Consider the following 26,596-nt stretch of genomic DNA (forward strand, 5'->3'; position numbering starts at 1 on the left):
TAGTGCGGTTCATTGTTACACTTTGAAAAAACGTTGTGAGACCTGTGGATTGTTTTTCTGTAGTGTGAGTTCCTGAGTGAAGAGTCTTTTGTTTATTGTTTGTTTCTAGTCTAAGTCTTGTTAAGTAGTTTGTCTATTCCCTAGTCGTTGTTTTCCCCCTCGTGGGTTTTGTTTTCCCCTTTTGTCATTTAATAAACCCTGTGTGTAGTGCATTCTGTCTGCGCCTGAGTTCATCCCCGCACCCCAATCGTGACAACTCTTATGATGTATTATAAATATGGGCTTCATAGAAAGTGTTACCGAATGTTTTTGTTTTTTTGTTTTTTTCTCTCTCTCTTTCTTGTGCTTGCAGGTTCATTCTGCGAATCAATCTGAGGATTCAATCTGGTGTGCTGGATGTGAGGGGTCCAGAGTGATTTTGCCAGCCCTTTTGCTCACTCTGGATAAGTACAGTTCATGAATAGACGGGAGGGTTGTACCGATGATTCTCTCAGAATTCTGGACTACCCTCTGAACCAGACAGTTACTGAAGTGCAGAGGATGGATTCAATGATGGTGGAGTAGAACTGTTTCAGCAGCTCCTGTGGCAGGTTAAACTTCCTCAGCTGTCGAAGGAAGTACAACCTCTGCTGGGCCTTTTCCACAATGGAGTCAATGTGAATATCCCAATTCAGGTCATGAGAGATTCACATTTACTCTTTTGTGAAAAATGCCCAGCAGAGGTTGTACTTTAGAATCAAACCTGGTGCCACGTATCATGAACCGGTCTTTGAACTGCCATTAATTCACCACACAGACTTTCACACTACACAGTACACCCTGAACTATATTTCCCATGATCCACTGCACCAATCACAAGTTCACCTGAGAACAATCACACATTAGAATTCTCACACACTGTCGAGTATTGTTCTGCACATATCCCTCCCTTAGCGATAGTTGCGATATGTAAGCATTAACGTGTTAGTTTCTAGTTTTCATAGTCTTGTTTCAGTTCCTTGTTTTCATAGTCTTGTCTATGTTTCTAAATTTAATAGTCTTGTTTCAGTTCCTTGTTTTCATGGTCTTGTCTATGTCTCTAGATGTCATAGTTTAGTCTTTTTCTTGTTTTGCGGTGTTTTGACACTTTTGCTATGGATACTGGATTACCCCTCTTGCTTAGCCCTCTGGCTATTGTTCGCTCATTGAAGACCCATGCTTGCCCTAGGAATATTCTTTGACTTGCTCTCTTTATCACTTCAGTAACTGTCTGGTTCAGCTCCGTTTCTAAATCTGACCTCAGAAGACTGTTTGCCAGTGTTTGATCCATTCCTGTTACAACCACATCTCGGTATAATAAAAGCTCGCACATGGATCCGCACATCTCACGACTCATCAGCCCCGTTACACCACCAAATGCCATTCAAAGTCACAGATCAGAAACAATTCAGAGAAGAGGGTGCAAAGAAAAAGCATCAGCCTGAATCTCTGCAAAACTGAGCTTGTCAGTTTTGCCAAAATTACTGAAATTTAACACAACACAATTTTTTACTGTATTTTATTTCTGTAAAGCTTGTTTTGAGGGGACTGTGAGGATGCCCTTTTCAGTTAGTGCATGTTCGAGGTCAAGACTTGTCATTTGTATTTGTAAAAAAAGAAAATGTTCAACAATTAAAAAGAATATTATCAGGAAAAGTGTTAACAAGTTATCGCGTTTTTTTATGGGGTTGGGGTAGTAAAAAAATGGTTTACAGTGCTGTGTTGCTATTGGATTGTTTCATACAGGTAAAAAATGTAAATAAACTGAGCATGATAATACATCCATGTACTGAACAATTTACAGCAATCTCTTTAAAGTATAGTTTAGGTTCTTATAAGTTGGCACCTGAACAAGCAGGAAGAAAAATAAAATAATAAAAATGTTTGCGAGCTGCGGGCATCTTCCAGACCTGACAGCAGCAAATACCAATAAAGGCACATTTTCTCCTAAATTTACAAAATTTCTCACTGTTATACTGTATATTTGTTAATAATTTACATATATTCAATATATTCAATCATCTCATTTGACACACTCTAATAATAATCTATTTAATAAAGGATTAAAAAATATTTTAGAAAGTTTCTTTGTGAAGTGAAGCAGGGATGGGCAAACTTGTTAATGGAGGACCACTGTTCTGAAGTTTAGCTTTAACCCTGATCAAACACACCTCTACCATCTAACTACCAGGATTATTAAAATGCTACAGATTTTTTAGGGTTGGAGCTAAATTCGTTAATATTTTAACTATAAACAAATGTACAGTATAACAGTAAGTGATGTCAGAAAACCAAAGAAAGAAAACATACCTTGGTTTCCGCTATATGCTTCGGAAGATTCTAGCAGCTCACCAAAGTTTTTTTTTTTTGTGTTTGTTTTTTTTTTTTTTTTTGCTTATAGGAACTGTTCTGATTGGCCAAAAAACTCTGCAAGAATTCACATACTGATTTGCTGATGTACAAAATTTGTCCATGACTTGAATGTGTTATGCACCATATTAACTGCAGCAATAGTAGCGAAACATGTAAGCGTACGAGTTCCTCGAGCTGTGATTCGTAGAATAGGACGTGTGCACCTGCAGTGAAGGATTCGAGAAGGTGAAACTATTGTGGTGTGTTTGTGAAAGAGGAAAAAAAATCTACAAGTTTGCAACTTTTGTCTGTGACTTCAAATTTACTGTTGCACATGTGTGGCTATTCTCTACAACTACAAATTCCACTGTCACAGACGCTCAGTTGTTTTGCGCCAAAAATAGCTTCATATAACACTGTCCTGACCAAAGGTGCTTCTGAAATGATTGAGGATGCTCTAGTAAAATGCAAATGTAATATGTGAGCAGTGCTGTTTTGTACCGTAACTGATTTCATGTAATCCTTATTATGTAATCAGATTCCAAAAATAAAGTACTTGTAATTAGATATCACAATTTAAAATACTCCTAATTAGATTAGTTATTTTCTATTGCTCACATGATTACATATTAACACAATACCAATAAATTATTATAATTTGATTTTTCCTAATTTTTACCATTTATATACAAACAGAAATCCGTCCAGTTTCTCCTGTCCATTGCTATGGTTGTCCCAATATCAATCACTGCAATTTTGAAAATGAATTCCACATTTCTCAACCAAGCTCTCGATTACATGTTCTGTTATAATATAATCACTAAAGTTTGTGACATCATGTCTTCACACTGTTTATTGTTTAGACGATTCATGAATCATGATTCAAGAAAATAAATCTGGATTTTTGAACAGCGAATGAATTTGACTTGAACTTGAACACGAATGAAAATCAGAGAGTTCAAGATATACAGAGCTGTGCGTGTCTGTGATTGTCTACAGAGCTCAATGCCCTGAAAACACAAAAAGAAACTTCTGAGGTTCTCCACAGAGCACAAATATCCTATTATTAAAGTTTCATCTGAAGCTGCCCGTTTGAGGATTTTTTTTCCCATTGCATTAGAAAATAGATGTGGTATAAGAGTGAGAGTAGAGTCTCGGATGTGTGACATTTGGCAGTTCTGACACGATGATATCGCAGTCATTTAATTTATTTATACTGCACATATAAATCACACATTTAAAAAAAAATAATCACGAATAATATAATCTAACATTAAAGTTTTCAAATAAACTTTCATATTGAATTAATTTCACATTAAATCTTTAAATAATATAGAAACAACATACAGTATATTTTAAATATATTTTTTTATGAATGAAGGCCAGTGTAACTAAAACCAATACTACTGATATCTCTATGAAATTGTTTTCATTTTCCTAATATTTACATTTATTAGACTTAAAAAAACTAAATCAATCTCCACAGAAATCCATTATAATAAATGTCATATTTTGTCTGTACCCATCAGCAAGTAGGAAATATACAGAAATTGAATACATTTATCAAACACTAAATTCTAAATTAAATATAGATTAATCTTAAAAATCTACAAAGGTTAATGATTTTTGTCTTTTTTAACATTAAAAGACATCACAGTAGCTGGTTATAAGGTTATTTGGCTGCTATTACTTTAAGAGCTTAAACATGACGTGGATCTGACATGTATTGTATTTTCTCACGACTCTATCCCTTTACTGGCGAGCTTCAAGTCTTAGTCTCTACTCAGGAGCTGACAAGTTGAATCAGGTGTGTTAGATAAGGAAGACAGCTTTGAAAATCCCTCCATGTTCTTTAATGTAACTCGTTTATAACAATGCATGCACAGTTTTAAGGCGCTTTAATCACCTTTTGGGTACCTTCATGGCTTAACAGATAACATAACTAAGATATTGCATGCTTATAGTTTTATTTATTTTTTATTTTTTTATTTCTTTATCGTGTGGTCAATTGAAGAGCATGTGCGATGATCACAGTATAACGGCTGTCAGGACAGGAAAATGAGTTTTTACTGACACATGGCCTGACAGCATCTCATCTGACCACAGTTTACTGATGTTCTACTGAAGTTTACTTGTCACCTGTAACTTTTCTGCATTTATTTGACTAGCGTCTGGTGCTGAGCTGAAGTTAAAGAGTGTGTTTGAAAAGTTTCCAGTCCGATGCGGTTGTAAAGATGTTCCACATTTAAAAAATGCAATTCTTGTCAAGAAGCAGAGTTGTGAGTGGGGTGTCTTCATCCTAGCTTCACCCCTGTGTTAACTGTGATAAATATCTTTGACAAGTTTAAACTGAGAAAACAAAAAAATGCATATGACACTACATTTGTCAGCAATATACTGTACATACATACATATATATATATATATATATATATATATATATATATATATATATATATATATATATACGTACATACATACATACATATATATATATATATATATATATATATATATATATATATATATATATAGAAAGCATTTGAAATGCTAATTAAGCATGTACTTTAATATTTCAATAACCTTTGTGAAAATAAAATGTCAAAATATGGGTTAAATAATGCTCTATCATCATTCAGTGTAACATTTATATTTATGCAAAAACGAAACAACATTCTTATTCTGACCTGCACTTATTATCTAAAGGAGCATGTAATAATATAATTAATCATTTTATTATATTTGAAATTATTAGAAAGGTTGTGCTGACAAATAAGTAAAACGTAGTGCAAAGGATAATGGCGAAGACAAGTAAAGATTTGCAATAACAGTTCATTAGTATTTGGGGGATGTGCTGTGATCCTTAAATGGAGTCTTTTAATGTAATCTAATGATTTTTTGTTTAAATAAGCATGACAAGATTTTTTGGCATTAAACTATTGCTACACTGTATGGCATTTCTAATGTACGGCGTGGAAAACTAATTTGAAGCTGTACACTGTAAAAAATGACCGTGAAATTTACAGAAAAACTATGTAAAATCCCTACAGAAAAGTATTGTAAACCCCAAAACATATTGTTTTTGTTTTATTCACAGTGAAATTTTGTAAACTATTAAACATAATATTTTTGTTATATTTACAATAACAATATGTGATAATAATCAGAATTATGTGTTAAAATTACAAATTATTGGTATCAAAAACAAAGAAATACTGTAATACTCATAACAAAACAATTTTGTTAATTTGACATGCAAATATTGTAAAAACTACAAACTAAAACAAAAAAGTTTTAGTCTGTTGTTTTTAAAAATACAAATAAAGTATGTGTGTCACTTTACAAGTTTATACTGTAGGCTAATTTTAGCATGATTGATGAAATGATGCATGCAATTTTTTTTGTCACATCTGAAAAGCTTCTCTCTCCATATTATATATAAAAATATGGCTACAATTATAATAAAATAGTTTTTATAATTTAGGCTATTTGTAGCATATTGTAGCCTACCGTGTGTGTGTGTGTGTGTGTGTGTGTGTGCGTGCGTGTGTAATAAATGTAAATTATTGATATGCAAAGTAATACTTCTGTTCAGTAATCCCTGTATGTCTTATGTTTATTTTAGTCTTTAAATCTTAATGTAATACTTAGCCTACTGGTTTTCTACATAGGACTTATGATAAAATAATAGTAATAATTTGAGCATTGTTGTCATTATCACAGGCTAAACAACCGAATGGTGCCTTCAGTAACATCGATGTATGATTTGTTTGTAGCATACTGTATTTATAGCCTATGTGTATAAGGAATTAAAATTATTGAGGCCTGTGCAAAGTAACGCTTCTGTTCAGTCCCAACCATAATTATTATGCTTTATGTTTCTTTTAGTCTTTAAATTTTAATGTAATACTTAGCTTAATGGTTTTCTATTTATTTTTATAAAAAATAAAAAAGAGCATTATATCATTATCACAGGCTAAACAACCTAACAGTGTCTTTGTTCTCTCTCTCTTGTGCGCTGAGATGCCTAATTTTGAATTTCATAGCGGCAGATGAAGCTCGTCTCTGATTGGATAATCGCGGGAGGAGAGCGGGAGATGAACGAGTGAGGTCAATAACGAGCGAGCCAGAACTGCGTTTATTAGACAAAAAACAGGCCAAGCAGAAATCTTCGGACCACTTTGTCATTTCAAAGTCATTTAAGTTTTTAAGACAAATCTACGATCTCAACACAAGTTTTTTTGGAGGATCTGCTGCTGTTCATCCAGAAAATTGAAAGATTGCACGGTAAGCTTCAGATTTAACCTAGTCTTTTTTTCGAGACCAAGTGAAGATGTGTGCTGAAAGCCCATGGTGCAGGCTAAGTTACGTTAACAGTTAAGATAGCATATTTAAGATATCTAGCTAGCTCGATCAATGCGTGATAACTTTAAATTTTAATTTTAATTTAAACTTCGGTCAGCTGAAAAGCAAAGGCAAACACTTGAAATACTAAAAATGATCGCCTGCGTCTTTTGTAAAAATAATTTGGAATTGGATACATTAAAAGGCTATGTACTACATTTCAGAGGGCATAGGAATGAGCCCCGTTGTCTTTTCAAATACCTTGGCGCCAACTGTAGTCAAACATTTACCACTTACTCCGCTTTGAATGGCATTATTATCGTGTACACAATGCACCTGTACCGCAAGCTTATCCTATAACGTTTGCTGTTGCGGATTTAAAATGCGCCATTTCATTATGTTCCCGCCATTTTCACACCGAGAAAGAACTATTGTCTCACACGATCCTATTTGAGTCATGTCAAGTAACGTTAAGTGGTTGTACGATAGTGTTTACAAAAAAAGTAATAATTTACTTCTGACATGTGTAGGAAGCATAAAGCATGCTCACTAGATGTTATTGATAACATGTACGTTACGTTACAGGGAAACTCGCCCTCAGCCCCCATTTGTCATTGCCAGTACAGATGATTCAGAAAAGACACGAGTCCATGCCAACAGCTAGTGCAGCCATTGATATACCAGAGAATGATAGTCAATATTATCTCAGAAACATTTGTCTCTTTTACTTTAAAAAAGGACAGCTGCTGATTCCTGACTCTACCATACAGACTATTGTTGAGGAAATGCAAAATGTGCAGGAGTTAGGTCAGGCCTTTACAATAACTAAAGTAAAAAAAAAAGTTCTTTAAAAAAAAAAAAAAAAATGATATGAGCAGATGAAACGGTCACTAAAATCTGTGACCACATTAAAGAGTCAGATTTGTTCTCTGCCTGTCATCAGGGACATCTGAATTTTTTTAATAGCTACATAACACAATACTTCTACTTTTACTTTCAGTACTTGAGTAGTAAGTTTTAAAATAGACTACTTGCAATACTTGAGTACAAAAAATGTTGAATACTTTAGTACTTCTACTTAAGTGTGGTGCTTAAAGAGCACTTCAACTTCTACTCAAGTCACTTTTTTGATAGAGCACTTGTACTTTTACTCATGTATGGGTCTCTAGTACTTTTTACATCTCTGTGAATAATATAATCTAACATTAAAGTTTTTAAATAAACTTTCATATTGAATTAATTTCACATTAAATCTTTAAATAATATAGAAACAACATACAGTATATTTTAAATATATTTTTTATGAATGAAGGCCAGTGTAACTAAAACCAATACTACTGATATCTCTATGAAATTGTTTTCATTTTCCTAATATTTACATTTATTAGACTTAAAAAAACTAAACCAATCTCCACAGAAATCCATTATAATAAATATCATATTTTGCCTGTACCCATCAGCAAGTAGGAAATATACAGAAATTGAATACATTTATCAAACACTAAATTCTAAATTAAATATAGATTAATCTTAAAAATCTACAAAGGTTAATGATTTTTGTCTTTTTTAACATTAAAAGACATCACAGTAGCTGGTTATTAGGTTATTTGGCTGCTATTACTTTAAGAGCTTAAACATGACGTGGATCTGACATGTATTGTATTTTCTCACGACTCTATCCCTTTACTGGCGAGCTTCAAGTCTTAGTCTCTACTCAGGAGCTGACAAGTTGAATCAGGTGTGTTAGATAAGGAAGACAGCTTTGAAAATCCCTCCATGTTCTTTAATGTAACTCGTTTATAACAATGCATGCACAGTTTTAAGGCACTTTAATCACCTTTTGGGTACCTTCATGGCTTAACAGATAACATAACTAAGATATTGCATGCTTATAGTTTTATTTATTTTTTATTTTTTTATTTCTTTATCGTGTGGTCAATTGAAGAGCATGTGCGATGATCACAGTATAACTGTTTCCAGTCCGATGCGGTTGTAAAGATGTTCCACATTTAAAAAATGCAATTCTTGTCAAGAAGCAGAGTTGTGAGTGGGGTGTCTTCATCCTAGCTTCACCCCTGTGTTAACTGTGATAAATATCTTTGACAAGTTTAAACTGAGAAAACAAAAAAATGCATATGACACTACATTTGTCAGCAATATACTGTACATACATACATATATATATATTTATATATATATATATATATATATATATATATATATATATATATATATATATACGTACATACATACATACATACATATATATATATATATATATATATATATATATATATATATATATATAGAAAGCATTTGAAATGCTAATTAAGCATGTACTTTAATATTTCAATAACCTTTGTGAAAATAAAATGTCAAAATATGGGTTAAATAATGCTCTATCATCATTCAGTGTAACATTTATATTTATGCAAAAACGAAACAACATTCTTATTCTGACCTGCACTTATTATCTAAAGGAGCATGTAATAATATAATTAATCATTTTATTATACTTGAAATTATTAGAAAGGTTGTGCTGACAAATAAGTAAAACGTAGTGCAAAGGATAATGGCAAAGACAAGTAAAGATTTGCAATAACAGTTCATTAGTATTTGGGGGATGTGCTGTGATCCTTAAATGGAGTCTTTTAATGTAATCTAATGATTTTTTGTTTAAATAAGCATGACAAGATTTTTTGGCATTAAACTATTGCTACACTGTATGGCATTTCTAATGTACGGCGTGGAAAACTAATTTGAAGCTGTACACTGTAAAAAATGACCGTGAAATTTACAGAAAAACTATGTAAAATCCCTACAGAAAAGTATTGTAAACGCCAAAACATATTGTTTTTGTTTTATTCACAGTGAAATTTTGTAAACTATTAAACATTATATTTTTGTTATATTTACAATAACAATATGTGATAATAATCAGAATTATGTGTTAAAATTACAAATTATTGGTATCAAAAACAAAGAAATACTGTAATACTCATAACAAAACAATTTTGTTAATTTGACATGCAAATATTGTAAAAACTACAAACTAAAACAAAAAAGTTTTAGTCTGTTGTTTTTAAAAATACAAATAAAGTATGTGTGTCACTTTACAAGTTTATACTGTAGGCTAATTTTAGCATGATTGATGAAATGATGCATGCAATTTTTTTTGTCACATCTGAACAGCTTCTCTCTCCATATTATATATAAAAATATGGCTACAATTATAATAAAATAGTTTTTATAATTTAGGCTATTTGTAGCATATTGTAGCCTACCGTGTGTGTGTGTGTGTGTGTGTGTGTGTGTGTGTGTGTGTGCGTGCGTGCGTGTGTAATAAATGTAAATTATTGATATGCAAAGTAATACTTCTGTTCAGTAATCCCTGTATGTCTTATGTTTATTTTAGTCTTTAAATCTTAATGTAATACTTAGGACTTATGATAAAATAATAGTAATAATTTGAGCATTGTTGTCATTATCACAGGCTAAACAACCGAATGGTGCCTTCAGTAACATCGATGTATGATTTGTTTGTAGCATACTGTATTTATAGCCTATGTGTATAAGGAATTAAAATTATTGAGGCCTGTGCAAAGTAACGCTTCTGTTCAGTCCCAACCATAATTATTATGCTTTATGTTTCTTTTAGTCTTTAAATTTTAATTTAATACTTAGCTTAATGGTTTTCTATTTATTTTTATAAAAAATAAAAAAGAGCATTATATCATTATCACAGGCTAAACAACCTAACAGTGTCTTTGTTCTCTCTCTCTTGTGCGCTGAGATGCCTAATTTTGAATTTCATAGCGGCAGATGAAGCTCGTCTCTGATTGGATAATCGCGGGAGGAGAGCGGGAGATGAACGAGTGAGGTCAATAACGAGCGAGCCAGAACTGCGTTTATTAGACAAAAAACAGGCCAAGCAGAAATCTTCGGACCACTTTGTCATTTCAAAGTCATTTAAGTTTTTAAGACAAATCTACGATCTCAACACAAGTTTTTTTGGAGGATCTGCTGCTGTTCATCCAGAAAATTGAAAGATTGCACGGTAAGCTTCAGATTTAACCTAGTCTTTTTTTCGAGACCAAGTGAAGATGTGTGCTGAAAGCCCATGGTGCAGGCTAAGTTACGTTAACAGTTAAGATAGCATATTTAAGATATCTAGCTAGCTCGATCAATGCGTGATAACTTTAAATTTTAATTTTAATTTAAACTTCGGTCAGCTGAAAAGCAAAGGCAAACACTTGAAATACTAAAAATGATCGCCTGCGTCTTTTGTAAAAATAATTTGGAATTGGATACATTAAAAGTCTATGTACTACATTTCAGAGGGCATAGGAATGAGCCCCGTTGTCTTTTCAAATACCTTGGCGCCAACTGTAGTCAAACATTTACCACTTACTCCGCTTTGAATGGCATTATTATCGTGTACACAATGCACCTGTACCGCAAGCTTATCCTATAACGTTTGCTGTTGCGGATTTAAAATGCGCCATTTCATTATGTTCCCGCCATTTTCACACCGAGAAAGAACTATTGTCTCACACGATCCTATTTGAGTCATGTCAAGTAACGTTAAGTGGTTGTACGATAGTGTTTACAAAAAAAGTAATAATTTACTTCTGACATGTGTAGGAAGCATAAAGCATGCTCACTAGATGTTATTGATAACATGTACGTTACGTTACAGGGAAACTCGCCCTCAGCCCCCATTTGTCATTGCCAGTACAGATGATTCAGAAAAGACACGAGTCCATGCCAACAGCTAGTGCAGCCATTGATATACCAGAGAATGATAGTCAATATTATCTCAGAAACATTTGTCTCTTTTACCTTAAAAAAGGACAGCTGCTGATTCCTGACTCTACCATATAGACTATTGTTGAGGAAATGCAAAATGTGCAGGAGTTAGGTCAAGCCTTTACAATAACTAAAGTAAGTTCTTAAAAGAAAAAAAATAATAATTATATGAGCAGATGAAACGGTCACTAAAATCTGTGGCCACATTAAAGAGTCAGATTTGTTCTCTGCCTGTCATCAGGGACATCTGCAGAGTGGCTGCTCAGATGATGTGATAGAGATGCTTCTGCTCAGCTACTTTGAGGAGGAGTCCATGTTCCTCCATGTAAAAGATAAAAGTCTGGCAGAAGAGGTCCAACTGGAGCAAGTGCTTCTGACACCCACTGTTATTGTCTGGTAAGTTTGTTTTTATTTTTTCAATCTTATTTTATTGCACTGTTTATAGAATACATCATGTGAGTGCAGAACTTATTGATACAACCTGTTAAATAATTTGTTCTTATGACAGTCCTGCTATTCCTCAACAAGGGACATGCTGAGTCTGGAATCAGAACCTAATCAACACAAACATGTCATTCATTTCTGCATTGTGCCTCATGTTTGGGAGCTACTACTGTTTTAATATCCATTATCCATCTGAGCTGACTTCAACTCTGGAGTTTTTTCAAAGGTGAGTAAACATAGCTTTCTCATTTCTACATTCCCTGGTCTAGTCTGGCTCATACATGCACGCACACAGACAGACAGGTATGCATGCATGCAGACAGACACACACACGAACAGACAGACACAAGCACACACCGTCAGACAGGCACGCATGCACGCAGACAGACAGACAGACATGCAGCCACGCAGAGAGACAGACAGGCACGCATGCACGCAGATGCAAACAAATATATATATACATACATACACACACATTGTAGTTTTTTTACTGATCAACTAAAATGCTTAATATGCTTTAATCTACAGGCGTTTTCTCAATAAACCAAGAAAAGGGAACCAAAGTACAGAATAAAAACTCCAAGAATCCTCTCAACTTGAACCCTCGAGTCTTCACCCTGATACAGGAACTCTCCGATCACGAGTGGCGTTAAGCCTAAATATGGACTCTTTCTGTTGACTCTGACTGTTTGTTTGAGAAGAGGTACTGTTTTCACTTTGTTAAATCCACAATGTGTATTATGGTTAAGGCACTATGTAATTAAATTTTAAACTCTTAATGGTGGTCTTCTGGAGTATTTCAACTTGGATTCAGTCATAGTTAAATAAAAAATAAATAAAAAAAAACACATTACATGTAGATTTTTTGCATCTTGTATACGTTTGAAAAAAAAAGGGCCAATTGTTTTATGCCATACTGAGTTGTTGTTGTGCTCCTGGCACTTTAAACTTGGTTATAAAATAACTTTTCAAACATAGTTTAGCATCGTTATTTACAACTATTTTGATGGCTATTAAATACATTTTGCAAAAGATATCTTCCTCTCTTGTCTTATTTCAAGATTTATTTTTTTAAATTTACCACAATATAACTTCATTATTACAGCATATTATGGATATTTTATGTATAATATACAGGACATCCCAATTTCAAGCGCAAAGTTTTACTGTTGTTTTACCAGTTTAAATTAGTTTTTTGTTTATTTCCCTGTTTATTTGATCATTTATTGATGCACAATAAGCAATTATTACAGGTAAAAAATACAGGAAAGTGTCTATTTATATACAACATTATAATTTTAAATAAACAGCCGGATGTAAATTTAACTGAGCAAACTCGTCAGTTTAGCATAGTAGTGACATAGATATCACGGAATCCCAATGTTGAATTCACATGTTTAAAATGTTACATTTACTCAAACTTGTTCACTTCAGTGTAAGAATGATGTTAATATTACTGAAATCCAATGTTAAATATACATGTTTAAAATGTAAAATTCACATGTAACTCCGTAAGTATGTTTACGGTTTGATGTCATTTTTACAGTAATGTTCTGGTAACCACAGCTGCCGGTATTTTTCCGTAGAAACAACGGGATTTTTTTTACAGTGTTAAACTTTTGTTTGTTGTGTAATACTAAAACCCATATTAATTCACAGTAAATGCTCCAAATCAATCAGTCAAACTCAAACATCAAACATCTCCTTTGATTATGTATTTGAAATGTATTTGTATTTGAAAATGAGGTATGATGTGCTGGCCGTCTAATAAAGAAAACAGTTCATAAATCTGATGTCAAAGTCTCCCTGCGCTGTTCCATAAAAACAACAGACATGACTTACACTATGTTCGTAAATGTAGTTTTTAAGCTCATACATATTACAGTATGTAACATTATTGTTAAAGTCTCTAAAACAGTAAAATTGCACAATTGTGCTTCAAAGATTTTGAGTAAAGTGCAGTTTTATTGATTTATCTGTGGTTATTACTACTAAAGCAGTACATTTCTTAATTGACTTCATTTTTATAAAGTAATATAACAATATTACAATACATAATTAATCCATTAATGTAATAATAATCATAATAAGTATGTTGCAGAGTCAAGTGTGGCAGTGTGCAGTTCATGATTCAGTGTTCTCATCATCTTGATTATGAAATAAATATACATATTATTAAGTAATAGTATAATTTTACTGTTCTAAAACTAAAATAATTTTTATTTTACAGTATAGTGGTATTACTACTAAACTAGTACATTTATTTATTGGTTGAATTTTGTTAATACGTAGAAAAAGAAGAAGAATATGGAGAACTATTATTAGTAATAGTAGTGTCATATACAATAGTTCCATAAAAATAACAACAGACGTGACACTATGTTCCTACATTTTGTCATAATTGATCATTGGTTTTCTCGTGCCTATTTTTGCACAGAATTTTGTGGCACATAATGGACTTTTAAACTGCTCCTAAATGCTGTTTTACTGTAGTACAATTTGTATTCAATTGTCTATAGCTCTTTTTTGAGAAAACAATTTAAATAATTCACATATTTTCTGCATAGTGTGTTGATTAATATGCGATTACACACACACACACACACACAAGTGTTCTATGAAGCTCAGCAGACCTGCACAAATCCCCCTGGATTATTTATGTGTGTGGTTGCATACTCACTTTTGGCTGCTTTTAAGGTCATCTTCACTCATGCCTTTGCCCTCTGATTTCTGAACTGTCCATACTGCTCTTCTGTGGAAACACAACATCACATCACATTCACCATCTCTCTCCTTCCGCCGCATGTTTGTACAAGACCATATATGTAAGACCGCAGCAAAAAAAAAAAAACTGAAAAACTAAAAAAGATATATGGGAAAGTAAAATGAAAACAGGCTTTACAAGCGTTTCTCCTGTCAGTTGAGTATGTTTCACTTCCTCATTTTATATATGATACTTCCACCCTGAATAGTGTGTGGGGGGGGGGGGTTGACCGCTTAAAAACTGGTATTTTTATGTTTTATAATGTAATGAAGACAAGAGAATAAGAGCATAAGATGTCATGAATAATCATCAAATAATCATATAACTTTAAATTTAGAGTTGAAATGTAACTGAATGAATGAGTTTTTTAATTGTACGAAATAATTCCAAGTCAAATCCAAACAAGTTTTACTCAAAATCACAGACATTTGCAAATCAACTTATAAATATAGCTGCAAGCAGAGATGGCGGGCTCAAGCCACCAATGCCATCAATACCCCGTTGGCATCAGGTAAACTGTGCCCAGCGGGCACATGCATTCACAATAGCCCTCTGGCAGTGAGGTTTTAAAGGATACGGCAATTAAAGGGTTAATCCGAATCATCTAGACTTTAAAATCACATTCACAGAACAATATATATATATATATATATATATATATATATATATATATATATATATATATATATATATATATATATATATAGTAACACTTTACAATAAGATTTCATTTATAAACATTATGTTAACATGAACAATATTTATATAGCATTCATTCATGTCAGTTAATATTCCAAACTTAACCATTAAAACACTGTTTTATTGTGATTTTTTTCCAAGCACATTTTACCAATTCCAAACCATATCAATCTTAATAACTACCATTATTTTTTATTTAATTATTTATGAGTGCTATACAATAGTCCAGGCAAGCTGGAAAAGAAAAACTCCTTATATTCATGTGCATAATTATTAGGCATGTTTTTTTTTTTTTTACAGATGAAATGCGCTAAAAAAGAATTTTAACTCAAACTGTTTTAACTCAAAGTCGAAAATTATGAAATACCCATGAGAAATATCAAACACAAATGCAATACAGAAATGGATAAGTTAAGACTTGACCATTGTACAAAAATGCTGACTGGGTCATGAGGTCAGAAAAGAAGAAGAAAAAAAACAGGTCAAGAAGAACTGACAAAAATAATTGCAAAATAATTAGGAATTAATGTGAAGATTAATTTTTAGTCAATTCTGCAAGACAGACTTTCAGGAAAGGAGGTGGAATAAAAATTAGCTCCTAAATCTTAATCCCGGATTCTGGAAGATATATTCCTCAAACCATCAGACAAGAGGAGGTGGTGCTGGTCCTTCACGAGTCACTCTAATCTGTTCATAAAGCCTATATATAAAGTCTTAATATATAGTATTTCACAATACTTCATGGTATTCTAATTCAATCATTGTTTGGAATCTTAGATCTCTCAGAAACTGGCACATTGTAATTCTGAGACTCCAGGAAAGTGGCAGTTCTGTAAAATGTTGGCGCTGGAGACTAAATGCTCCCTGAAAGTTTCACACCTAATTCACTTAACACACACACACACATTACCCACAGTGACAGAGGGACAGAGTGACATCAGATGTATGATAGTTTTTTAATTTTCTATCATCCATATAGTGTTGTATAGTCATGAAACTATGCATATTTCCTCAGAATGACTTGTCTTCTATGTGTACATTTTTTTGAAGTGTTTAGAAGCTGCACTTAAAATAAAAGACATTTACTGGTTACTTTTTTACTGTTATTTCAAAATATCACCACGACAAAACCATTCAAGCTATCCAAAATTCATCCGCACCTGTACTGTAAGATAAATTCTTTAAACTGGTAAAAGAGGATGTGGTGCTGATCCTTCAAGTCACTCAAAACGTATCTGTCCATAAAGCCTATAAAGAATTATTCTTAATATACAGTTCACAATACTTCAGCTTGTTATTCTAATTAAGTGAGGGTCATTTTATCAGTAAAATACATAAAATTCATATTATTTTTCTTTGAAAGATTTCTATAAATGATTTAAATCATACTTGTTTCTACAATAATTATTTAAAAGTGATCCTATAGCTTCATCTGGTGGCCATTATTGGTACTAAGAATTGCAAGCTTGATTTATAAGTTATGATAGTTTTAATTTTATGCTGGCTCTTGAAAATGATAAAGCTATGAAACTTACTGTGCTTCCTTCAAATGATGACTTCTACGTATATAAAAAATTATGAAGAGTTGGAATACAAAATTTTTAAAGATATAGTAAAATAACTATTGTATTTTTTTATGTTACTTTAATAAATCGCTATGGCCACACCATTTAAGGTATCCTAAACCCATTCACAATTTAACATCTTCAGTATATGGCTTCATTTTAAAACAGTTTGGTGTGAACTACTTGTGTCTTCTTGGAGGAGAATGAATTAATTTACAGGCTGAGTTTATCATAAATCCACAATAACATTTCTGAGTTCAGTATCAATCTGTGTTGTTGTTTGTTTATTTTTATTTTTTTATTTTTCATAGGAAGAAAACTGACCCTTTACTCTCCTTTTTAATAAATGTGCTTATAAACCAAGAACAAGCTATTAATATTGGGACAAGTTTTTATGAAGCATGAACTGACTATTTACTAATGAGTGCAGTTATTATAAAGTGTTATCAATGCATTTGCTAATGTTAACAAATTAGACATTATTTTACAGTGCTATCAAATCCTTTAAATGATTTGTAAGTGTTTTGTAATGATTTTATTGACCTACAAGCATTTGTGAAAGTTCTGCTTGCATTACAGCTTAGTCTTGATCTGTGAGCTGAACAGATTTACTGTTACATCCATGAGATTATGTAAATTCAAATAAATATCATGTCACAGGATGTCAGAGGTCAGTATCAAATTAATTTGAAATTATTATTTGCAGCACAAATAAGGTTTTTTAGGATTTTAAAAAATCCCTAAAACTGTCAGAAAAGGATAAGGCCTAAGATTTCTAAATTTATTTGTTTTTATAACTATAATGCATAAACTATGAAATTATACAAAATGTATAAAAAAGTACAACAGTTATTCTTTTCCAATGTTTTTTATTTATTTATTTATTTTATTTTATTTTATTTTTTTGGGGGGGGGATTTACATTTAAAAAAAATTAGCCTACTGCATTCATTCTAAACAGCTTGAATAAAACCTGTTAATATTTATTATAGACCACTATAACTGTGTATAATCTAACAAACAAGTTTATTATGAACATAAAAGTGTGTACACCAGATAAATTGGACGATAAAGAAATTGCTAACAATAGTATACTAGAGCATGTTTTAGGTTTTTAGGCGTTTAGATGCAGAAATGGACAAATCAAATGTAAAATAAAATGTAATTGATTTAATTAAATATAGATTAAGTCTTGTTAGAGCAAAATAATAAATAAATACGTACACACATTAAAAAAGCAGCCAAGATGAATGAGTTTAATTTTTTATATAGATTAAAATTGAAGACAGAAGCAGCTGGTATATGCGGTCACTTAATATTAAAATCCAGTAGATCCACTTCAGATTTATTTCTCAACAGTTTATGTTCACGTGGCTGTTTTCGTTTATATTCGCCAAGCTATTATGTATTTTGAAATAATCTTGTCCGTGATGTGTTCGTTCTTACGACGAAAGGCAGAATCCTGCAGCTCCAGAGATATATGTTATTCTGCCAGTCGCGCTTTCAAATAGTCTTGCGCACATAAACGGGTCACAAACACCTGCATTTAGCTCATGTTGTGTTAGAATGGGTGTATAGTGTGCATTTATGGCAATAATTAATTTTAAAAAGCTCTTAAACAAGAATAAATTCGTTTGTTTTGAACTTGTGACACTGTGCGCGCTGATCGGAGGCAGTGATTTCAGATAGGCAGCCGCAAATATTTCATTTTCACACAAACAGTTCAAAAACATCTTAATTTAGCTCTTGGTTTGTTCTAATTGGTGAATTGTGTGATATCGCTGCAATACTTTATTTTTAATAGCTATAAAACAAGAATAAACTCGTTTTTTTCTGAGCTCATCATTCCACACGCTCCTGCTCAGAGCGGTGATCCATCTCTCGTGTTTCTCACTTATCACTGACCACACATCGATTATTAATGAGCCCTGAGCTGATAATAATCATATATGTTGGTTTAGCTTGTCAGTGTGAATTAAATCCAAGTATTTATTTGTATTTTAACCGATTTAAAAGTGAAACCAAAAGAGAGTCTCCTCCCTTTTTTAGTCCGGGAATTGCACCTAGGGCATACTTGCCATCCTTGAGACCTCAGAATTCGGGAGATATTCAAAAGGCGGGGGGTGGGGTCTCTTGTGTCATATATAATCACACACACAAACAAACGTAAAGAAGAATATAATTCATTTATTCTTTACATAATTTATACATACATATTATGTACAGTAACAACAACCAAAACCCATTTACGCACACGCATATATATATATTTATTTATTTTATTTTTTTACCTATCATGGTAAAATAAAATATTTTTTATTAATATAGATGTTCTCGGGATTCCCAATGAGATCGTTTGTGATCAGACAATCATAAACCGATGCAAATTACAGTGTCCCGGAAAAATCGGGAGGGTTGGCATGTATGACCTAGGGGCGCATTTTCTCTCAGACAACAGAGTGAGATGAGATGTCTGACAGTTTTTTAATTTTCTGTTATCCATACAGTGTTGTAAAGTCATGAAACTATGCATATTTACTCAGAATAACTTTTTTTCTGTATGAAAAAAGGTTTTGAAGTGTTTGGAATTTAAAAATTTCCAAAATGTTTTTTCAACATGTAGACAAAGTTTGGTGTGTATAGTGTTGCTCTCCTCTGAGCAGTATGCATTAATTCACAGCTAAATGTAAAAAACAATCCACATTCAAATCAAAATAGCCGACTTCCTGTTGGTCGTAGCTGATGACTGTGAATTAGAAAGTTGTCCGTCTTGATAAGATCAATTTTTGTACCGAGTTTGGTGTCTGTAGCTAAAACTAACCCCCCCACTTTTGACAAAAGGTGGCGCTATAGAGTGCCTCTTCCACGCCCTCTTATGAACTTATTTAATTTTTTTGCGATATATATTGCGATATGAAAAAAAAAAATCTTACAAACAAAAATGGGGTGAGCACAATACATTCTCATTTTAAATGATTTAAACATCGACACCATCGTGTCAATTGATTAATATGCGCGAGGGAGAGAGAGCAAGACAGCGCTCATGTTGTTTGAAGACATTGAGCATGCGGCCGGGGCTCGCTTTGCGCACGCGCTCTCTCTCTCATGCCGGTGACAGGTGCAATATAAATAGGCGTCGGCTCTATTTCTAGCATGCACGTGTTTTGAGCCGCGCCTGAGACGCGCGTCTCACGCAGGCAGTCTGCAAGCTCTAACCTGTTAACATGGGAGTGTGGTGTATTTTGCCGGTTCTCCCAAGGATCAAACTCAGTCAGGGATTTTTCTCTCAGAAGAAAAGACTTTATTTTAAGCAAAACAAAGTCGAGAGCTTGTTGCAAGAAGTTCTGTCACAGTGCCAAATCTGTGGTGTATTTTGCCGGTTCTCCCAAGGATCAAACTCAGTCAGGGATTTTTCTCTCAGAAGAAAATACTTTATTTTAAGCAAAACAAAGTCGAGAGCTTGTTGCAAGAAGTTCTGTCGAAATGCTAGGTTGCATCTCATTATATACCGTATACAGGGCGTTTCCAAATAGTAAAACTTTTCCTTTAGATTACACTTTACCTAAGTCCCTAGGGAGGGGAGGTCCTTAATGTATGTCTAACCATATGTTATTCATTAGCCCTGTACATTCCTGCACGTAAGCATATTCCTTTATCCATTTCCTATAGGATTATAATGGAAAAACAACTAGCAACAAAAATGGCTAGATTCACATTGATTATTCTGGATTGATTAAAATCTTACTAATAAAAATCTTCCACAGGAGCCGAATAAAAAACGGACATGCCACGCAGCTGAGACGCTTGCGCCATGCATCTAGTGTGTCGCCGGCTGCGCGCTCGCGCTCTCTCTCTCTCACGCGTGCTCTTTGGCCCATACAGTTAATGAATAACGGATCAACTACGACAGCCTACATCGCACATCCTGCGATGTGACTATCGTGGATTTGTAGATTGCGCTATCGATGCTTAAACAACACATCATGCAGCCCTAGTTCGAGATATTGCCCTGGCAATTTTTAATCCCCAATGTCTTGAGATCATGTTGACCGAGTTTGGTGGCAAACGAGTAAAAAACCTATGACAAGTATTTCAAATTCCAGAGCATGCGCTTTTAACTCTAAATAGCTGACTTCCTGTTGGGCGGAGCCTATGACATGCAATACGAAAGTTGTTTGGATTGATGAGATTTATATGTGTACCGAGTTTCATACGTCTACGACCAAGTATGTATGATATATGGCCCTCCATATTCCAGGGGGCGCTGTAGAGCCCCTGTGCCACGCCCGTGTATCAGTCTCTGCCCGACCCTAATGGCCGCAGGTTCCAATCTGTGAGTCAATTTTCAAGACTTTTTAAGCATGTTAAGGGCCCCAGAAGCCCCCGAGACGTTGGAAAATAAGAATAAGAATAAGAATAAGAATAAGAATAAGAATAAGAATAAGAATAAGAATAAGAATAAGAATAAAAAATTATCCTAAGGAAAACAATAGGCCTCTCGCCCTTTGGGCTTGAGCCCTAATAAATGAGCACATTGCACTAACAATATTAAAACTATCGTGTCATAGATTAAATAATTTAGGAGATTTCACATGATGTATTCAAGAAGATCCCATTAAAGAAATCAAGCCTTAAAAACTACTTAAAAAAAAAAAAAATATTTCATATAATATTTTTAAGTAGATATCACATTAAAATAAATAAATTAATAAATAAATTCAGTGAATGTATGTAGCACATTATGGCTAATTCACGTTGAACAATTAAATGTATTAATAAAATACATTACATTACATTATAGTTAAACAATCCAAACATGCTTTAAAAATAGTTATGACAATCACTGATTAAAAATTATATATATATATATATGTATATATATATATATATATATATATATATATATATATACATATATATATATATATATATATATATATATATATATATAATGTGTTGAAATACTACAGAAAAACAAATGTAATTTCTACATTAATAATTTAGTTCAAACAAGAATTGACAGTACAGATAGTACTCAATTTAAGCTTGTAGAAATTAAAGTTTGACCGTATAAGTACATTTTTCTTGGAAATGATTGTTTGAGTAAATATTAAAGTTATGATCCTCTTGCATGAATAATTAATACAATTACATTTCTCAATTTGTATTTAGACTGTTTTATGGTTGCTTTAGTTGACAGGTTATTGAGCTTTCTTTATTCATTTGAGTTATAACTATTTTGAGTAGACATATCTTAAAAAGGACAACAAGCGGTTTACTTGTTTACATACATGTTTGTAAGTGAACCACATGCTTTAAAGGGGTCATAGTGCATAGATAAGATCCCTAAAGTTGCAAAGACTAAGGTCTCAAACCCAAAGAGATATTCTTTAAATATATTAAGACTCGTCTACACCCCCCATAATGCCTCGTTTAAACACGCCCCCACGTCGACGTCACTATGTGGGAAGATTTGCATAAGACCGATCAAATGTTCACACAAAGAGAGGTGTAACTTTTAGTCTCACTGTTGCTGTCAACATCATGTTGTGGTGAAACTGTGTGTTTCGTTGTGAAAGTGAAGCTACTTTCTTTGTCATTCCAAAAGAGGACACAACTAGAAATCAGTGATTAAATTGTATTTACAACACTGTTCCAGAACAGTCCAACCCAAATATTCAGATATGTGCAATGCATTTTAAGGAGGACTGTTTCCTGTGCGAGTAGCCCACAATGCCGACTGTGTTTCTATAAAGTGGAGCAATTTCAACTTTGCAAGGACAGCCTAGATTCTCAATCACAGTCTGTAAGTATGTTTTCATATTTAAAGGATTTACCACTGATGATTCAAGAGCAAGTTCTGAGGAGTGTAGCACTTGTTGTTTGTTGTTTCTGCAAATGCAGATGTGGTTTTATGTTTATGCGGCACAATACACAGTGTCATACGCAACACAATGTGTAAAAAGACAGTGCAAGTCATTATAATCAGTAATTATGTCCCCACTAGGTGAAACAAATGCCTCGCTTGTAATGGGTTTTATTGGTTTTTACTCAGCGGTTTTTACTGGGTGAAATGTACTTGAGTATTGCAGAGTGAATTATCATCAAACTCATCTAACTGGCCACGTTAAATTAACTTATTTCCTTTGTTAATTTTACATAACTTAGATAAGTAGATTTTACTTAATTCCATACTTAAATTTTACTTAAATTGTCTTTTGCAAGTTTTTGCAAATGCATTTTTTAAGTAAATGTTACTTATTGTTTTTTTTTTTTTTTCAGTGTTCTCTAATTCATGTCTGCTACCTTATTAAAGTTTATCTTATGTGATGCAGGACAAAAATACACTGAATGGACATCAACTATTTCACAGGCCTGAAGATTGTGCACAAGCTCTGTAGCTCAACAAACATTTTATAATTCTGATTAAATAATTCTAATAACAAGGGCATCACGACAAAGCATCACGCAAAAAACCACAACACACAAACCTGATCTTATATTTGCATCATGCAATCAAATGCAGCAGTTCAGTAAAAATATGATCAGCAAATTGTGTTCAAATTGTGTTCACCACATGACTAGCACTGGAGTTTGTTTCCACTTCTGTCATGCAATGTCACCGCATAATGCCAGCATAAATCAAGTTGTCGTCCTTATAACCTCAAACACATTTAGACCTTTGTTATCTGACAAATGCAAGAAAGAGGTCAATTTAATATCACTTGAAGCAATGCTGCAACCTAACAACGATGCCAAGATTAAGTGAACTGTTGTCTGGCAAAATCCAGTTCTGAATGAAAGAAAAGCAAACGAAAGCACAATGACTAAGTATTGCCAATCTCATGAAAGCCACTCGGTGCATTTTGACATGCAGACGTGGTCAAAACAATCTGCTCAACTCAAAGAGATCATAGGAATGGGTACGAAAGGTACTTTCAGTGACATTGATTGTGGCAAAGATGTTAGTGCCAGGTGGGCTGGTCTGAGTTTTTCAGAAACTGCTGATCTGCAGGGATTTTTAATGCTCAACCATCTCAGAGAATGGTCCAAAAAACAGAAAACATCCCATTAATGGCAGTTCGGTGGGCAAAAATGTCTTATTAATGCCAGAGGTCTGAGAAGAATGGTCAGAATGGTTTGAGCTGACAGAAAGGCAACAGTAACTCAAATGAAATTTAAAGCAGATAAATTTGTGCAGCTCACCAATATGTGCTTTCCCTGCATGTGGGCAAATCTCATTAAACATACATACCAGTATGAATTGCTGCAGTTTCCAGTTAAAATGAACACTAGAGGCAGCAAAACACAGACATCTTCGATTTAGAAGGCATTGAAATTCCTTGCACAATATAATATTGTGACTTCAAAACAAATTTAACATGCTGTGGGATTTGAAAACTGATACTTTAGCTTGTTAGCACCACATGTACAGCTTCATATGTCTGGGTTTTTCTAACATTTGCGTTTTTACCCAGTGAAACTACAGTTCGACAAAACAGCTCAAACCCACATAGAAGAAAGTTAAAATAGTTGGTAGGTTTACGGTTGGTTTACACTTTGGGACTCTTAATACCAATTAAGCATTGTTTAAAGGCCCAAGCCTACCTTGTATTGCAGTACTGTTGTTGAACATCTTGTGAAAGCTACCTCCAGTAGGATAATGTGCCATGTTACAGAGCTCAAATCATCTCAAACATGAGTTATCTACACTCAAATGGCCTCCAGAATCACCAGATCTCAATCCAATAGAGCAGCTTTGGGATGCGGAGCGATGGGAGATTCACATCATGGATGTGCAGCTGACAAATTTAAAGCAACTGCATGAAGCTATCATGTCAATCCAGCACTTTGTGGAATCTATGCCATGAAGAATTAAGGCAGTTCTGAAAGCATATGGATATGGTTTCTTCCACTTTCTTTGACATGTGTGTCCCAATTGGATGGTATGGTCTTGGCAACTATCCTGTGTGTAAATCCCTTTTGATAATATCTGAAGGCTGGATTACTGATTATTAACTCTGCTTTCCATAATTCCCTGATATTTCTCATATAGTTTCATCAGTTCTAGCATGAATCTCTCTTGATCACACTCATGTCCAGGGGTGGGCAGATGCCGCATTGAAAGTCTTAGGCCAATGTCATTTTTGGGGATCAAGCAAGACTCATTTTCCATCTTCCCAGTTTATAAGCAGATTTAACAATGTTAACAGCCATTTAATCACATTCTTTGTGTGTGTGTCTGTATATATGTATTTATGTATATATATTTATATATATACATATCTCTTCCATCTTTATTTGATGCTCTAACTTTAGCACTCACTATTATAATTATAATCTTAGAAAAAACTAACTAACTTTCTAATCTTTTTGTATTCTATTTTCTTTTCATTTATTATACAATTATATAAAAAACACCTGTACTTTTGGTTGCTCTATGCTTTTTCTATTCTATCTGTTTTCTTTTTATTTATAATATAATTGAAAAGCCCTTGCTATGTGTACGGTACTGAGACTTGTTATAGCACATTGTTTTTGATTGCTTCCATTGTCCTCATCTTTAAGTCGAATTAGATAAAAATGACTAAATGTAAATGTGTATATATAAAAATGATAATGAAATATGTATGTTTATACATACATATTTCAAACAATCATATTTATCAGAGGCGAAAAAGGCTTTTCAGGTATAATTTTTCTTTTTTAAATAATGCTTTAAATTTAGTAAACTTTTTTGTTTTTTTCTATATTGTTTGTGTGCTGTTTAATTGTACTTTTTCTATGGAGCCAGAATGATCTATATGATACATACATATTTCAAACAATCATATTTATCAGAGGCGAAAAAGGCTTTTCAGGTATAATTTTTCTTTTTTAAATAATGCTTTAAATTTAGTAAACTTTTTTGTTTTTTTCTATATTGTTTGTGTGCTGTTTAATTGTACTTTTTCTATGGAGCCAGAATGATCTCAATAATAATTCACACAAAAAACAAGATGCACACGTGTAGCCAAATTCACACACATGAAACCTAATTCACATGCACGAAAATCATATATACATTCACAAAAAACGATTCGCATGCACAAAATAAAAAATACATATTCATTAAATACGTTTAACAAACGAAATACACAATTAACAAATGTACAACTGTATACGAAAAGTTTTGAATGTTTAAAAATTACGAGTTTATCGTGACTGTGAATGTGTGAATCACCTTGGATTCATGTGTGTGTTTTTTGAGACTTTACCGGCAGTGCACTTCTCAAACGTGTGACACTCATACTTTTCAGCCAATCAGATGCGAGCTCAACATTCAACCAATCATATCACGCCAAGAGCACAGCACTCAAGGAGCTCAGGTTTGCACACCTTTTGCAATCTGACATAATTACTACAGGTAATTAAGCTTAACGTCATCAATCCAGTATGGTGAAAGAAGAACAGGATGCACTGGTAAGTTATTACTTTATTTTATAATGTTTCATAAATTAATATTGCAGAAATAACACAGATAACAACTTTATGAACTTTATAAAGTCTTTATAAACACTTCATTGTCTCTTAACACATTTGACAATCAATTTGTAATTTTA

At 33.2% G+C, this 26,596-nt stretch overlaps 1 protein-coding gene and 1 long non-coding RNA gene across 6 annotated transcripts in view; one reads left to right on the top strand and one right to left on the bottom strand.

Moving 5' to 3' along the window:
- Positions 1 to 26,596, bottom strand: part of LOC113118703 (CMP-N-acetylneuraminate-beta-galactosamide-alpha-2,3-sialyltransferase 4-like) — a 55,948-nt gene that overhangs the window by 18,533 nt on the left and 10,819 nt on the right. For all 5 annotated transcript variants that reach the window (XM_026288092.1, XM_026288090.1, XM_026288089.1 and 2 more), the window contains exon 2: positions 14,648 to 14,719. In XM_026288092.1, the coding sequence (XP_026143877.1) occupies positions 14,648 to 14,669 (22 nt within the window). In that variant the 5' untranslated portion in view covers positions 14,670 to 14,719. The remainder of the gene's footprint in view (positions 1 to 14,647; positions 14,720 to 26,596) is intronic.
- On the top strand, positions 10,453 to 14,086 carry LOC113118704 (uncharacterized). The gene is made up of 4 exons (XR_003294354.1): positions 10,453 to 10,771; positions 11,765 to 11,919; positions 12,032 to 12,193; positions 12,496 to 14,086. It is a non-coding gene; the product is annotated as an uncharacterized LOC113118704 (long non-coding RNA).

The sequence above is a fragment of the Carassius auratus genome, chromosome 18 (assembly GCF_003368295.1).
Source record: "Carassius auratus strain Wakin chromosome 18, ASM336829v1, whole genome shotgun sequence".
NCBI classification, from domain to species: domain Eukaryota; kingdom Metazoa; phylum Chordata; class Actinopteri; order Cypriniformes; family Cyprinidae; genus Carassius; species Carassius auratus.